The following is a 17,242-nucleotide window of genomic DNA, read 5'->3' as shown; positions in this document are numbered from 1 at the left end:
ATGTTTTGTCCCTGTCAATTATTGGTCAGTCGCCATTGAAAAGTCAGTCGTTTGAAATATATTCAGGTTATTCATCTCAAATTGAGAATTGTATCACTTTAATGTTTGTGTTACAGCGCAAAGCATTTACTGCACGTATCATTTGATATTTATTCAACATTATTAATGATGAATATAAAATGACTAGTACAATATTGATTTCATTCTTGTCGGTAAAAAGAAATAATACATTCAAGAAACAATACATTCATGTACTTTGTTTGTTATTTTGAAGCGATTATGTATCAAACGAGCTTACGTCAACAGAAATTACAACTAGCACAAACGTAGATGAACTCGATTGATTTTGAAAAGGCATAAAGACATTATAGTAATTCAATTATATAGATGACATGATAAAAAAGATTTCATTTCGTTTTTTTATAATTATTAATTTAAGACATGCTACAATAAACCTTGAAAATAATTTTATAAGTTGACTTTCCAACTCAATTTATGAAACATAACTGTGTATTAGATCATATTGTTCAAGGACATTGTATCTTCGTGATTTTTATACAATAAATACATGTATAACAACTCGACTTTGTCACTTCTTCAATCACGCCCGCAAATTTTTGCAAGTGTGGTATACACACAGTAACAAAACAATATCAATCACAAAACATACAGGATCTTTAAATGCCTTCGAAATGTCACAGAAGACACATTTTATTTCTTGGTCTTCATCATGGGGCTTTACAAATGTCATTTATAAATGTATTAAAATGCATTGGTTGTTTCATTGTTTCATAATGATCAATTACTTTTCATTTGCTTTTTGTGTCCCTTTAGTTTTCCCAAGACAGCTAAGAAGGAAGTAAGACATAAACAAAAGTTTGTTAAATAAAAGAGAGTGTTGGTGGGCGAATTCATTTGTAGAGGCTAATTTAGTACATATGCTTAAGGTGGATTTTTGCATTCAGGATAGCAGAATATATTTCTTTTAATATGCTCTATCAATGCATTCCTTCCAGTAGTGACCAATAGTGATTGTTGGTATCAATATGGTTGGGGCGGTAGAATCCACCAGTTATTTTTTTTTTGTTTTAACCCAGTCTTGGTCAGGTAATGATCAGCAAATAATACAATAAAACACGACGATTGCAGCATTCAAACGTATAAAAATATACAAAAAAAAGATTAAACTTTCAGCAGATTTTTTATTACTTTTTTACATGTACTCGTATAGCATGTGTAAAACCGGCATACAAAATCACCCTTATTTTCTATATCAATTACAAAAGAGAAAAAAAAAGAACCTTAAATGGTATAAATCTATAAATACTATATTCTAAATGTACCATTATAACCTTTATGCAGATGTTTTCGACTAATGGAATGCAAAGACAACTTTTCTCTTAACATGACATGAAAGAAAATACCTCTTAACATTGCACGCAAAGAAAACTTTTTTCTCATAATTTTTTTAATTATTTTCTCTTAACAAAACATGCAAAGAAATTTTTTTTCGTAAGCAAGACATGCAGATAAATCGTTTTCACATAACATCTAAATCACAGAATTCTTCCTCTTTACATTACGTGTGATGTTTTGGGTTGTTTTTTTGCAAGGAATATACTCGTATTCTTCAATAATGATGAAAACGCAATTGAATCAATGGAAGATTGATAAAACGGCACTTTATTCAACTACAGCATAGAAGCATTAACCATGTGAGCTACAGATGGTAAATTATCTTATTGCTTTCCGTACAAAGTGATGACCGGAACTTGTCATAAAGTCTCAATTGACCCTAATTAATTTAATTAATATTACAAAAAATAAAATAAAATCAATACGCTAATTATATTGTTCTACATTTTAAAAAAGATAAATAAGATGTAAATAATTTATTAGTTTATGCCAAGTACTGTCATTATGTATTCTAATTAAACTAATACAAAGGGATATGTGTTTGTTTTTGTGTACGACGAAATTTTATTTAACCGAGTGGGCATGAATGCATGAAGACTAGAGCTCAAAAGAATAGTTCAAACATCAACGTTAGATGGTGCTAATGTTATTTAATTTGAACAAAACATCATGAATGTTCGCTTGCTTTAATAAAACAATTCTAAAAGATAAAAAAATTACACCATGCCGAGCTCCGATCTGTGAATCGAAAAGTACATAGTGGGCTATCCTAAGCGACAATCTCGTCAGCCCATTGTAAAGATGTGTATGTAACGCGGGGACAGACTGTTATGTAATTTATTAGGAGGGATTTAATTTGTATTTGATAATTTAACTCCAAAGAAATCAATTAACTGCCTTTTCTGTCAACCCGATTTTTTTACTGAAAAAAATTGAACTTCAAAACAGACCCGTATATTGCAGTACTTAATCTGTACTTTACATTGTAGCAAGTAACATAAATTCAGACTATTTAAGTTATTTAACAGACAGCCGTTTTGTAACAAACATATCAACAATGATCAGTGAGCAGTAAATGTGTGTATATATATATTTGGTCACACAACACAGTAATAAATTTGGCATAACGAGTGAATATGTGTATAATTATATGTACAGTGATACCCTAATGTCTTGATGAAAACATGCATGTTTATAAAACTCGCCCTTCCCTACAATACATGTATGTTATAAAACATATCAACAACGAAGTTAGGTCTCCTTTTTTTGGTCCATAAAATACTTCGTTTCTCTGTCTGTGCAATGTAAATTACACAATATATTGCCATGTTTTCCAAGAAAAAATAACATAGTATTTTGTAAGTTAAAGGTAGTCATTGTATTGTTCCATGTTTCTGGAAATTTCCGGATTTTTTCATGATTGATATTTATCCATTTCGTCTCTATGTAACGACAAGAAAGCATCGGCACTGTTCAATATACCTTTCAATGCAAGCAGCGCAAGAATGTCAACATTAGGGTCAAGTTCACATTCTTTCTCGTAGTTTTTGACCGGAAATATACAGTTCTGTGGTAATCCTAACATTTCTGAAACCTGTACAAATATATGGATGATTGTGAAACACTCAAAAATTCAAATTCTCAAATAATTGTATTGCATTAAACATACAATATATGTTTATAGCACATTTATAGCATATCTATCGACAGAAGACATGGATTTTGTCAAGGAGCATGAAAATACAATGCAATGTGAAACATTTATACAACTTAGATCACTATCTTTTACAGAAGAGATTTGAAGCTATATAATGCTTAGAGAAAATAACTTCAGTGACTAATGATGATGGCTGGCATATCCTACTTTTTACATCACAGATTGAATTAAATAAGAACTGTTTACAGCAAAAAGATCAACTTTTTCATAGACGCGTTTATAAAGTAACACCCTAAACTTAAATTGCGATGGCATAATTATCTTACTTTACGTTTTGTGAATTGCCCAAAGGCAAGGGCAATTTGGTCAGGTAAGAAAAAGTCTTTCTTCCTCTCTTTGAAGAGGGTCTGGTAAGACATATCATTAAAATATGTTCCTTTGTAATTTGTATCACATTATATTATTTTTACATCTTGCTATCAATGTTACAGTAGTCAAATCTTGATATAATTGACGGTACTTTTGAGTCTAATTAAGTGATCCTATACAGAAGGTAGCATGACATGGATTATAATAAGATGTTCTAAATATCAAGGCGTAATAAGTTGGGTCATATGGGGGTTGCGTTCATTGAACGCCGCCTTTCCTTGTTGGTCTTGTTTATCATATTTCATCAAAACTCGAATTTTATTTGTTACAATCAAGGCAGTAGTGGTCTATGGTTCACTCGGATCAATTAAGTGTTTAATATCCTTGTCGGTTTCCATGATTTCCTATTTTGAATCACTTATAATAACTATAATTATCACTCGTCCGTGCTTTGTCCTTGTGTCATTTCCTATTTTGTTAGGTGTCTTGCTCCGGTCCTTGCCGGTGGTTCTGTATTGCTGTATTTTGTTGGGGGATGCGTTCACTGAAGGTCGCCCTTCTATATTGGTCTTGTTTTCAAACACAAATAAATGCCTTCGAAATATCACAGAAGACACATTTTATTTCTTGGCATTCATCAGGGGCTTTACAAATGTCATTTTAAATGTATTAAAATGCATTGGTTGTTTCATAATGATCAATTACTTTTTATTTGCTTTTTGTGTCCCATTAGTTTTCACAAGACAGCTAGGAAGGAAGCTATGCATGTCGTTTAAATAATTAGAAGGGTCAGACTTTTTTTTAATACATTGGTATACCTTTTTTTGTTCACAAGGTCAGTAACACATAGACAAAAGTTTGTTATATAAAAGAGTGTGTAGGTGGGCGAATTCATTTGTTGAAGCTAATTTAGTGCATATGCTTAAGGTGGATTTACATTTAGGATAGCAGAATATATGTCTGTTATAATGCTCTATCAATGCATTCCTTCCAGTAGTGACCAATAGTGATTGTTGGTATCAATAAGGTTGGGGCGGTAGAATCCACCAGTTAATTATGTTTGCTTTAACCCAGTCTTGGTCAGGTAATGATCAGCAAATAATACAATAAAACACGACGATTGTAGCATTCATACGTATAAAAATATACAAAATTAAGATTAAACTCTCAGCAGATTTTTTATTACTTTTTACATGTACTCATGTGTAAAACCAGCATACAACATCACCCTTATTTTTTATATCAATTTCAAAAGAGAGAAAAAAGAACCTTAAAGGGTATAAATCTATAAATGCTATATTCTAAATGTACCATTATAACCTATATGCAAATGTTTTCGATGAATGACATGCAAAGACAACTTTTCTCTTAAAATGACATGAAATAAAATACCTCTTAACATTGCACACAAAGAAAACTTTTTCTCACAATTTTTCAAATTATTTTTTCTTAACATAACATGCAAAGAAATTTTTTTTCGTAAGCAAGACATGCAGATAAATGGTTTTCACATAACATGTCAATCACAGAATTTTTCCTCTAAACATAACGTGTGATGTTTTTGGTTGGTTTTTTTTGCAAGGAATATACTCCTATTTTTCTATAATGATGGAAATGCAATTGAATCAATGGAAGATTGATAAAACGGCACTTTATTCAACTACAGCATAGAAGCGTTAACCATGTGAGCTATAGTTAGTAAATTATCTTATTGTTTTCCGTAAAATTTGATGACCGGAACTTATCATAAAGTCTCAATTGACCCTAATTAATCTACAATGTATTTAATATTACAAAAAAATCAATACGCTAATTATATTTTTCTACATTTTAAAAAAGATAAATAAGATGTAAATAATTTATTAGTTTATGCAAAGTACTGTCATTATGTATTCTAATTAAACTAATACAAATGGATATGTGTTTGTTTTGTGTACGATGAAATTTTATTTCATAGTGTGAGCATGAATGCATGAAGACTAGAGCTAAAAAGAATAGTTCAAACATCAACGTTAGATGGTGCTAATGTTATTCATTTTGAACAAAACATCATAAATGATCGCTTGCTTTAATAAATAAAACAAACAATTGTAAAAGATAACAAAAGTTACACCATGCCGAGCTCCGATCTGTGAATCGAAAAGTACATATATAGTGGGCTATCCTAAGCGACAAACTCGCCAGCCCATTTTAAAGTTGTGTATTTAACGCGAGGACAGACTGCTATGTAATTTATTAGGTGGTATATAATTTGTATTTGTATTTTAACTCCTATTCAAAAAGTGAAAGAAATCAATTAACTGCCTTTCTGTAAACCCGTTTTTTTTATTGAAAAAAAATTGAATTTCAAATTTCAAAACAGACCCGGAAATTGCAGTACTTAATCTGTACTTTACATTGTAGCAAGTAACATAGATAAAACATCCTTAACAGTTCCAAAACAGTCAAATCACAGACTATTAAAGTTATTTAACAGACAGCCGTTTTGTAACAAACATATCAACAATGATCAGTGAGCAGTAAATGTGTGTATATATATATTTGGTCAAAAAACACAGTAGGCCTAATGCCCTTGGCATAACAAGTGAATATGTGTATATATGTACAGTGATACCCTAATGTCTTGATGAAAACATGCATGGTCATAAAACTCGCCCTTCCCTACATAATGTCCTACAATTTGTTATAAAACATATCAACAACGAAGCTGTGTCTCCCTTTTGGTCCATAAAATACTTCGTTTTCTGCCTGTGCAATGTAATTGCCATGTTTTCAAAGAAAAAAATAACATAGTATTTTGTAAACTGAAGAAAGTGATTGTATTTTTCCATGTTTCTGGAAATTTCCGGATTTTTCATGATTGATATTTATCCATTTCGTCTCTATGTAACGACAAGAAAGCATCGGCACTGTTCAATATACCTTTCAATGCAAGCAGTGCAAGAATGTCAACATTAGGGTCAAGTTCACACTCTTTTTCGTAGTTCTTGACCGGAAATATACAGTTTTGTGGCAATCCTAACATCTCTGAAACCTGTAAAAATATATATATGATTGACACTCAAAGTTTCAAATTCTCAAATAATTTTATTGCATTAAACATACAGTAAGTGTTGATAGCACATTTATAACATATCTAGGCAGAAGATATGGACTTTTCAATTGGAATGAAAATACAATGCAAAGTGAAACATTTATACAACTTAGATCACTATCATTTACAGAAGAGATTTGAAGCTACATAATGCTTAGAGAAAATAACTTCAGTGACTAATGGTGATGGCTGGCATATCCTACTTTTTACATCACAGATTGAATTAAATTAGAACTGTTTACAGCAAAAAGATCAACTTTTTCATAGAAGCGTTTATAAAGTAACACCCTAAACTTAAATTGCGATATTTGTATGGCATAATTATCTTACTTCATGAAATTTAAATTGCTCATTTGATTAGGCTTCTATTTATACATGCCAAAAACATCATATTTTGTAAACAATGAGTACATTTAAAGAATATATAAAATACCGCATACCTTTGCAACTGTTTTGTCAATGAGTTTGCTCTTTAATGCATTAGACGGGTCGATCTTTGTCTGCTTGCAAACCTTGTCAATACATGTTAGTATAACAACTTGAGGTACATCTGGAAGTTTATGTAGAATTATTTAATGTATTCAATGTAGCTAAATGATAAGGGAACATAAATTAAAAAAGGCAATGTTTTACATACTAATATAGCAATATTTTTGTCACTTTCTACCACACTGTATTATCGAAGCCAGTGATGACAAATTGCTGCAGTGAAAGAAAATCTACAATATACAGATTACTACAGGTAGGTTATAAATTTGGTTGGTATATCTACATTACCTAAATAAGACAATTTCATTGCTATATACCTACTTCTTTTAACTGTGATTACTAGCAGGTAATTTTGGACCTGTTTCCCATTTTATTGAAATATTAATACTAAATACCGAGTTTGTAACATTCTCAAGAAAGAAAAGATACATTGGGTGCGTGACCCTAATGAATGAATTTTTAAGTGTTTTACCCGAAATACCTGTATTTGATTCAAACTTGAGATATTTTTAAGATTTATCATATTTTTATTAATGTTTTTTTCCCCAAGTATTCATTGTTGATCCGCTCAATATATATAAGTATAACCTTGAAATATTGATTACAACTGACATACAATCATTGACAGATGAACATTACGTAAATCACTTCACTATTTCCGTTCGTTTAAATATTTGCTTTTGTTTCAATATTTGCTCTCAAGTCTTACCCAAGCTGTTCATCACAGTTTGCATATCTTTTATGTTCTGTATCGTGTCTTTAATGGCATCAGCAGCGTCGACTGTGCTAGCATCTAGAACAATGGCAGTACAGTGAATCTGGTCTTCCAACTTGGGTTGCTTCAGAAAGCCTGGAGTATTAGGAGCAACTGCCCGACTAGGGTCCAACTGAATTATGAAATCATGTTGGTAAATCACGTTTAAGAAATATATGGATTTTTATGTACAATTTGGTCATATTTAATCTCCCTTCAACTCATCGTCCACATCGGCAATTGCTCTGCTAACTGGCTACTAAGATAATAACACCGGTGCACACAGATTGCAAAGGTTAGCTTATCATTAGAAACGTTTGAACTCATACAAGTATGATATTTGTTAATAATATAGTACAAATAAAACACTTAAAAGTATATAATTTGAATGCTAGCGTATTTACAGTATAAATGAAAGAAAGATATACGTTGTGCATTTTGGACAAAGGAAAGAAAACAGTAGTTTCAACAAGAGTCTAAAACAATTGAAAAATATCATTTTAAGCCCATGAAAATAGTTTTTGTTTTAATTAACTATTAACTATTTTGGAAAAATTACCAAAAACTTATCCTCTATGTGACCATTCAGTATGTATCGCATGTTGTCTTTTTCCATCAAGTGGTTAGGCTCTAAGCCCATGGTGTCACATATACGAAATCCCATCTCCTTGTTGCTGTTACTCTTGGAAATCACGGGGTATTGTCGGAACTGCAGAATAAATCGAGACAGAAAATCTACAGTACATTCTGTTCTCAAGTCATTTTAGTTAAAGAATCTGCAAAAGAGTCGGTGTAGACTAATACAAATTGATGCATATATCACACAGGATTATCTACTATTTTCACCCGTGCTAGAAAAACTTGTCTTACACCCTCCATGTAAGACAAGTTGCGTGCTTTCGATGACATCATTCCGGTGCGTTTGAATGACATGAATGAATTGCGTTTTTAAAATGACGGCATTTAGCCGTTAGGATGAATTTGTAAATTCATACGCTATTATAAGTAAAGAAGTCCTAAACGAAAGTTTTAGTTTTCAGAATTTCTTTTCGAAATATTATTCATGTAATATGTAAGAAAAAGAATCAAACACCGGCTGTCGTCACAGTCGGATATAATTAGCTCTCGGGTACTGCTCAGTTTAGCAGAAACTCGACAGAGCCTCGTTACCGCAACAGTTACCTTCGAGCTAGATATACCGGTCCTTTCCGGCAGCCGGTGTAAGACCCTTAAAATATCCTACAGTGTGACTGAACTCTTCACTATCATACCTTCTTTAACTTACTGAATGGTATAATTTCCATGGCATAAAGAAATAGTAGTTATTACTAAAACCTTGATAACTTTTCAAAACAATAAAACTCATTTTTTTCATATATGTAGGTGGAGCATAACACTAAATACCGTATTCCGGTATATACCGGACAAGGCACTTGATTGATAAAATGCTAAAATCTTGCCTTTTTACCCAACGGAATGAATTTTGAAAGGTCTTATTCATCTTTTCACACCGATTTTTGTATGTAAATGCATGAAAAATGTAATAATCGGCGAAAAAAAACGATATTTGTCTATTTTGTGATCATGAATTTTGCAAGCGTCTAGAGGTACTGCTCCTATCCTGTAATGAGTTAAATCCGTACTTAATAACACCTTGGCGAATATCTAAAATACTTAAGAATTAGGGTTATAAATCTAAACAATAACAAACAGTCAGTAATATACCTTGGTTGTTAAACTATGTTCCGAGCTGCCACTCCGTGCAACACCAAATATCTTCCCTCTAAATATAGAGTTGATGGTGTTGAAGAAACTGGACTTTCCTACGCCTATAGGGCCCATTAACAATATGTTTACACGAGGGAACCGCGTGTCACTACTGAGGAAGTCGTGTATAGGTCGGTAGTTCTCTATGTCCTGTTTCAGTGATTCTCGGGTCTGTTATAAAAAATTACGTAAGAGATGATTTTCAAACTTAAGTTAAAATCTAGTTTTTCAATTTTTTGGTTCAAGCAAAATTTTTTCCCTTTAACAGCGTACTACAAAACTGCATGTTCTATAAATAATAAATTAAATGTAATAAATAAATAAATAAATAAATAACATTATCTGTTACATACATTAGCTGTGGGTCCAACAAGGCTAAAAAAAATCTCTTAAACAGCGAATGCTTAGTGTTTCTACTGGCTTTTATTACAATCAAACTATATAAATGTGTTTGAATTACAATTTTAGAATTTGTTAACAATCTTTTTTATAATGTACATGTATATAACAAAAAATACTCGCCTTCTCCTCTTCCATACTCAACATAAACTGAAACAAATTGAAAAGAGATTATTGCATGGACACCTTGTCAAGGGGGGAAACTAGTGTAACGAAGAACCGTATAATATAACAGGGTTATTTCCCTTCCAATAAAATATACGACAGTGTTTTTGCTTATTCGCTTTTCTTAAAATTTTTGGTTTAATATATGTGTTGCAGCAAACATGCAGGAATGATTGTTTAACTGAAAGTCGGGTCAGTGGTAGCTTATCTATTATTAGTCTAAATGGTTGACACAGAAAAGACAAAATCATTTCCATTGCTACTTGAAAGGCATTCGGAACACCCTTCCGATTATCCATAATAGCAAATCGTTAAACCTACATGAATTATTAAAAACTATGTCCGTTGTTATAACTGTGATGCAAGTCCTTTACTGGAGTTTGACTGAAGACCTCGAGGCCGAAGCATTGCAATTATTTTATTGCTACGTATAATTGTAAGAAATTACCTGTTTTACTGCAGCATTCTCGAATATTGGTTGTAAAGGTTTCACTCTTTTTAAATGTCGTAAAATAGTAGCGCCCCTGTGAAAAGAAATATCAAATTTTTGGAAACAATCAGAAATCGTAAGTCTTAATTAGAATAATTATGTAATAATTATGAAATGTCAAGTTTTTCACGTTATAATTACTATTATTTTGTTTATTGATGTTTTTTCAGTAATAATAGAGCGGATGGTAATGTATTTTTTATCATTGCCCGCCGTCGCATTATCAACCAATACAACGTTGATATTACACAGTGTGTTAGATCGTCAGTTACTTGCAGAAAATGCAAGTCTTTTATTAAACAGTAAACTGATTACCTTGTGTTAAACAAACAAACAAACAAACAAACAAACGAACAAACACTACTCACTTAAATAGAGATAAAAATCCTAGTATCTCAAGAAGACCTCCAATCCGAGTTAAGCCTATAACGGAAAGAAATAGTCCTGCAAGAAACAATGCGAGGGCTTTGCCTTCCCGACTATCTAGAGATAATCTTACAAACTGCTCTAAGTTGCTGATAATATCGTCATGTGTGTTAAAAAATATCTGGAAAAATAAGAACTCAATCATTATGTCATCCGTACAGTTCGTGCCAAAATATGCATGCCTTATAAAGGATAATTCATCGTCTGGTTGGGTGCTGAATGAGGATTATACGTAACGAGTGCATAATTATATGGTTTACCAAGGATGATGATAGTCAAGTTTAAAGTGACAGTATGACCATTCAAGGGTATGTAATGATTGATCGGGTGAAAGTGAAAATAAGTTTTCATTTTGCCATAATTTCTTTCCATTTGCATAGATGATAAATAACTCACGTGGCCCAAGGAAATTGCTGTAAATATCTATCGGTATTTAACAGTAACGTTCAGTTTTAAATTATATACAAAACAGGGCAGGTGAGACAATATTTTTATGTTTTATGCAGATTGATATCTTATATCATAACTATTTTCCAATATCAACTCTTGTTCATCTTCTTAATACCTAATCTTTTGAAATATAAAAACAATTAAGCTGAACTTCACAATGAAAAAAATGAACGTAATATCACAAGTTCTTTGTTATTTGTTTTTGAAACAAAGAGGCAACAGGCGAATTGGTTTTCGTCCCTTGATCTGTATTTTTTTTATTAGGTTATTTTTAATGGGAATTTTCTGTGCGTCTTGGGTAATATGCAATGCACCGTGGAGTCTGTGGTGATGCGACTTCGTGTAAAAAGAAATCAAGAAAGTCAAATACCAGGCCATTGACTTATTCCATCGAGATTTCAAAAAACATGTGTAATATTATGCCAGTTTTGTATTGATTATATAAGAGGTTCCAACTTTTAAACAATTCAACCAAATTACGTGTTGAATAGCTAATCAGAATAAAGCAGATCTACTCATTTATTAAATGTACAGCGGAGCGTTTAGCAATAATAGTAATAATATCCATATTTAAAGAATGTATCACATGAAAACATACCATCGTAAGAATATAATCATTAAATTTTAAATGTGGCCTTCTAAACTTATAAAAACACGCAAAAAACAACAACGAAAACAACTATTACATTGCGTCAATTAAACTTTGGTCCTTTAACAAACATTATTGGATTTTTAGGATATATTAAGTAATCACAAGTCCGTCAACAGAAATATAACAGAACAGAAATATATTTTATTTTGAATTAATTAGGCTTTCACAGCTAATCTGCATATACATCATTATATACACATGCATGAATACGAAAAATTGTAATGCACAACAATAACATATGAGCCGCGTCACGACAAAACCAAAATAATGGGCTTGCGACCAGCATGGATCCAGACCAGCTGCGCATCCGCCAAACCCTATTACAAGTAGAGAAACTGACAGCGTACAGCATGGATCCTGATCACACTGCGCGGATGCGCAGACTGGTCTGGATCCATGCTGGTCGCAAAAGCATTACGTTGGGTTTGTCATGACGCGGCTCATATATACAAACATTGGTTTTCAGTATGATTACAACAAAATAATGAATACGTACAGTTCGTTTTCTAGGTTGCCATTTTACGGACTTGTCTCTCCATGGTGTATCATACAACGCATCACTTCCAACGCTGGTAGACGCTGAAGATAAATAAATAAATAAATGAATGAATAAACAAATAAGTAAGTAAAAAAACAAACAAACAAACAAACAAATAAATAAATAAACAAACAAACAAACAAATAAACAAATAAGTAAGTAAATGAATAAACAAACAAACAAAACAAACAAATAAATAAATGAATAAATAAATAAACAAATGAATAAATAAATAAACAAATAAGTAAGTAAATAAATAAACAAACAAATAAATAAAGAAACAAATAAATAAATAAACAAATAAATAAATAAATAAACAAATAAATAAATAAACAAATAAGTAAGTAAATAAATAAATAAACAAACAAACAAAAAAATAATCAAATAAATAAATGAAAAAATAAATAAACAAATGAATAAATAAACAAATAAGTAAATAAATAAACAAATAAACAAATAAATAAACAAATAAACAAATAAATAAATAAACAAATAAATAAAAAATAAACAAATAAATAAATAAACAAATAAATAAATGAATAAATAAATAAATCAATCAATCAATCAATAAACAAATAAGTAAGTTTTTAAATAAACAGACAAACAAATAAATAAATAAACAAATAAATAAATAACAAATACATAAATAAATAAATAAACAAATAAGTATGTAAATAAATAAATAAACAAACAAACAAATAAATAAATAAATAGACAAACAAATAAATAAATAAATAATTAAACAAATAAATAGATTCTAAATGAATAAATAAATAAATAAACAATTAAATAAATAAACAAACAAACAAACAAGTAAATAAATAAATAAATGAACGAATAAATAAATAAAAAATAAACAAACAAATAAATAAAAAACAAATAAATAAATAAATAAACAGACAAACAAACAAAAATTAATTACTGACTGTTTCATGGTTCACAAAACAGTTTCACAAACATTGTAATATAAATCTGGTGATTATAAAACCCTTGTTGCGATAGTAGAGAATTTTATTTTAATTAATTAATTTATTTATTTATTTATTTATTAATACCTGACTGTTTCATGGTTCACAAAACAGTTTCACTAGCAAATATATCATTTGTTTTCAGGTAAAACATTGTCATATAAATCTGGTGATTATAAAACCCTTGTTGCGATAGTAGAGAATTTTGGAAGTATTTTTTTTTCAAATTACAAACATTTTTTAATGCACTAGATATATAGAGGATATTTGTTTGCTTTGCATGTAAGATTGAAATATAATTTCACTGAGTGAACATCAGATGCAATATTTTCACGAGTGGCGTAGCTGTGTAGTGTTCACGAATGAAATATATTTCAATCTTATATGTAAAACAAATAAATTTTCTTTTTATTTCATGCTTTTTAAGTGATTTTAAGTATTTTTTACTGATTTTGCTGCGTAACCTCGCGCATTCTCCTTTGTGACGTCATCACATCATGACGTCACATCATCAATTTTGAAATATAGTTCTGTTAAATATCTCTAATTTTGTTACATTTTTACATGATGTATGGTGACATCAACTTTCTTTTCCTAAAGAAGCAAAATTTACGTATGACGGCATTTATTTCTGCCTGTTATTCCATTTAGTTATGATTTTCTTTTCATTCGCATTTAGATATAGTCCGGCTACAGTGAAAATTATATTATATAAATTTCACTAGTGGTTTATCAGAATATAATCATATGATATATTACAATAAAACACTGGAAAGCATGAAATAAAAAGCTGTATTCACTTCAAATACGCCTAGCTACGCCACTGATTAAAACAACGCAACAAACAAACAAACGGGAAAACCATATTTAATATTCTTAATATTTTATAGATTAATAACAACAGTTACACTCGCATGTAATGGCTCATAACATAAGGAAATTAATGAAGAGGGAAGTAAGCGATGTAATCTTTGCAGACAATCTCCTACGCAGTAGTCTTCCCTAATCACTACTGCCAAGGGAGGTAATGACTGTGAGGAGTTTGCATTGCAGTTGCGCTAAAAAATTGCTGTTACAGGGCTATAATATTTCTTTTATCTCCATTTTATTAAGTCGGAATTTATTTTGATTTCCCTTGATTTTTGTAATTGTGTATAACTAATAATGCGAACAATTACTTTGTCAGAAAGTTAATCATTAGTCTAAAAATACACATGAGAGGCTAAAAATATATACTTTCTAAAAATAGTTTCATCTTAAGTCGGAAAATCCAAAATAGCTATTTATAATATCAAATTTCCAATTTAATGCGGATGAAAATAGAAACAACAAAAACTCAAGGGGAATACCGCTCTTTTATGAATTCCTCTCTCACCAAGATATTGCAAGCTATTTTAAATGATAACGTATTTAAAGAGGTCATTTACTTCTGTACATGTAAATTTCCTCGTAGAAACCATGGGCGGATAAGGCTGGTTATTTGTTTATGTAGATCCAGACGCGCTATAAATATTTACATATAAATTATTTCAATAACGTCAGCTATTTCGATAGATCTCCAACAATTTTTAATTAATGAAGATGGAGAAATAAGACGCGACATTCAAATCTGAAAAATACACACATGTGCTTGTTTTGTAAACAATATTTTACACGTGCATAATTTTATAGGTCTGAGATTTTCATCTTCCCATAAATTATTTCATCATTGCATTTATTTGTACAGTAGTCTAGCAACCCTCATTAAGACCACCCGTTAAGTAAGACCATCCTTTTATTAAGACCAACTTTTGAACAAATATAATTTTCCGTACTTTAATTATTGATATACTGTCCACTTTTGGGACTTAATCTTAATTTGATACCATTTTTGAGAGCACTGAAAATCCAATCAACCCTTATTTAGACATGAGTGTTGTCGTTATCATCTGCTTGTGCTACTATTCTGACTGAAGCAAGAGGGAGATCACTGGCAGAGCGATCTGTATAGAATAGAATCTCTTATTGCATCATAGTTTTCCTAGAGTTAAATCGTATACCAATGCATGCACAGTGCGTTGACTGGAGTGTTACCTTGAGCAGCATGCTCGTTGATTGGCTCATTTTTCTGGGGTTCAGATAAGGAAAACGATAAGGAAGTCATATTCAGATGCTCGTTAATTAGTAACTCTTTTCTGGGGTTTAATGTTGTGATGACAGGGAGCGTGTTTTAATTTTTGCCTATGACAACTTCAGAACACTCTGATTTGTAGTGTGTGTGTGTGGGGGGGGGGGGGGTTACTTCAAACAAGACCAATAAGAATTTAAATTTTACAATTATTAAATTTCCCTAGAATTATGCTATGCACTCGGTCATAAAATATATAAGTGATGATATTAGAAAAGTCCTTTATATAGGGGGTTTCAACTGTACTTGAAAAGGTAACTAATATTGTTAAACACACAATAATTTATCAAAGGGCTCACTTCATCTATTTTTCAGTGTTTGGTACTTAAAATTAATATCAAAATTTGATTTCGTTCTTTTTACTTTTAAATTTATAGTAGTACCTAATTGTAATAAAACTGGAGACGTACACGTGTATGTTTACAAAAATGAAACGCCTTGACACTTTAATCGCGACAAAGGATACTTGTCTTCGATAAATATTGAACTTAATTGAATTTAACATAACACAATGCGTAATAAAAGAATATATAAAAGATCTACCTGACATAACATTATCCATTTTGTATTCAAAATTCTTGTTTTCTTTCTCTTTTCCGGTTATAATCTTTAGGCCTACTTTCGTTTTCAGGTTGGAAAATATATTTTTAGATTGCTGGGATTCCCTTTAAATATTTTCACAAAATTAAACGTAACCCTTTTGAAAATATATGACACGAAATAAAACTTATCAAAATCATAGGTAATCGGCGCGTTGATTGGTTTCACTTACCCCCGCCCCCCTTCCTCCCCCAATAGGTAATCGGCGCGTTGATTTGGTTCCACCATACCCCCGCACCCCTCCCCCCCCCACACCCACTCTACAGCCCTCCTACCTCTTCAAAAACCATGTAAAAAATACAGTATTTTTCAATTTGGGGAAACATGTTTTAATATTTGGTTTATGCTTTTAATTCAATAACCTTCATTTCCTACAAAAAATTAAAAATTGATACATATATACTAAATATATATGTATCAATTTTTAATTTTTTGTAGGAATCAAATTAAGAATATTGGTTTCGATTTCGATTATATAATGATGTTATATTGATTAATATATTTATGATGACAATAAAATAACATGAATATAACAAAATTAACAACATGAAGGTGACAGCACGAACACCATATAATATTGTGATAACGATATGAACAACATGATAATGACAACATGTATAGAACATAAAACATGCAACATGAACAAAATTATGATAACAGAATAAACACGTTGACGGAACTATATTAAACATAAAATTAAACGACTTAATTAAAACATAACAAGAAAAACAATAATATCATAACAATATAAACAATATGAAAATGGCAATATGTAGAACATGTTAATAACTTCATGAAAAACATGATAGTGACAACGCGGACATCATGATGGTAACAATAT

The 17,242-nt window shown here is 30.7% G+C and overlaps 1 protein-coding gene across 2 annotated transcripts; it reads right to left on the bottom strand.

The window, feature by feature from the left end:
- Positions 1-426: 426 nt before the first annotated feature.
- On the bottom strand, positions 427-16,500 carry LOC132735712 (interferon-induced protein 44-like). 2 transcript variants are annotated; one of them, XM_060722699.1, is made up of 10 exons: positions 16,345-16,500; positions 12,625-12,707; positions 10,969-11,147; positions 10,559-10,634; positions 10,069-10,095; positions 9,505-9,717; positions 8,339-8,488; positions 7,735-7,912; positions 6,977-7,086; positions 427-3,010 (listed from the first exon to the last, which is right to left on the bottom strand). In XM_060722699.1, the coding sequence occupies exons 1-10, from the start codon at positions 16,361-16,363 to the stop codon at positions 2,831-2,833; spliced, it is 1,215 nt and encodes a 404-aa protein (XP_060578682.1). In that variant the 5' UTR covers positions 16,364-16,500; the 3' UTR covers positions 427-2,830. The 2 variants fall into 2 exon arrangements, with proteins under 2 accessions (XP_060578682.1, XP_060578681.1); XM_060722698.1 differs by lacking the exon at positions 427-3,010 and adding an exon at positions 4,602-6,476 and having other exon boundaries at positions 16,345-16,499.
- Positions 16,501-17,242: the final 742 nt, after the last annotated feature.

The sequence above is a fragment of the Ruditapes philippinarum genome, unplaced genomic scaffold, assembly GCF_026571515.1.
Source record: "Ruditapes philippinarum isolate M1 unplaced genomic scaffold, ASM2657151v2 ctg2228_1_1_1_1, whole genome shotgun sequence".
NCBI classification, from domain to species: domain Eukaryota; kingdom Metazoa; phylum Mollusca; class Bivalvia; order Venerida; family Veneridae; genus Ruditapes; species Ruditapes philippinarum.
Note: the sequence above shows the minus strand (reverse complement) of the source record. Positions and strands in the feature narration are given on the sequence as shown.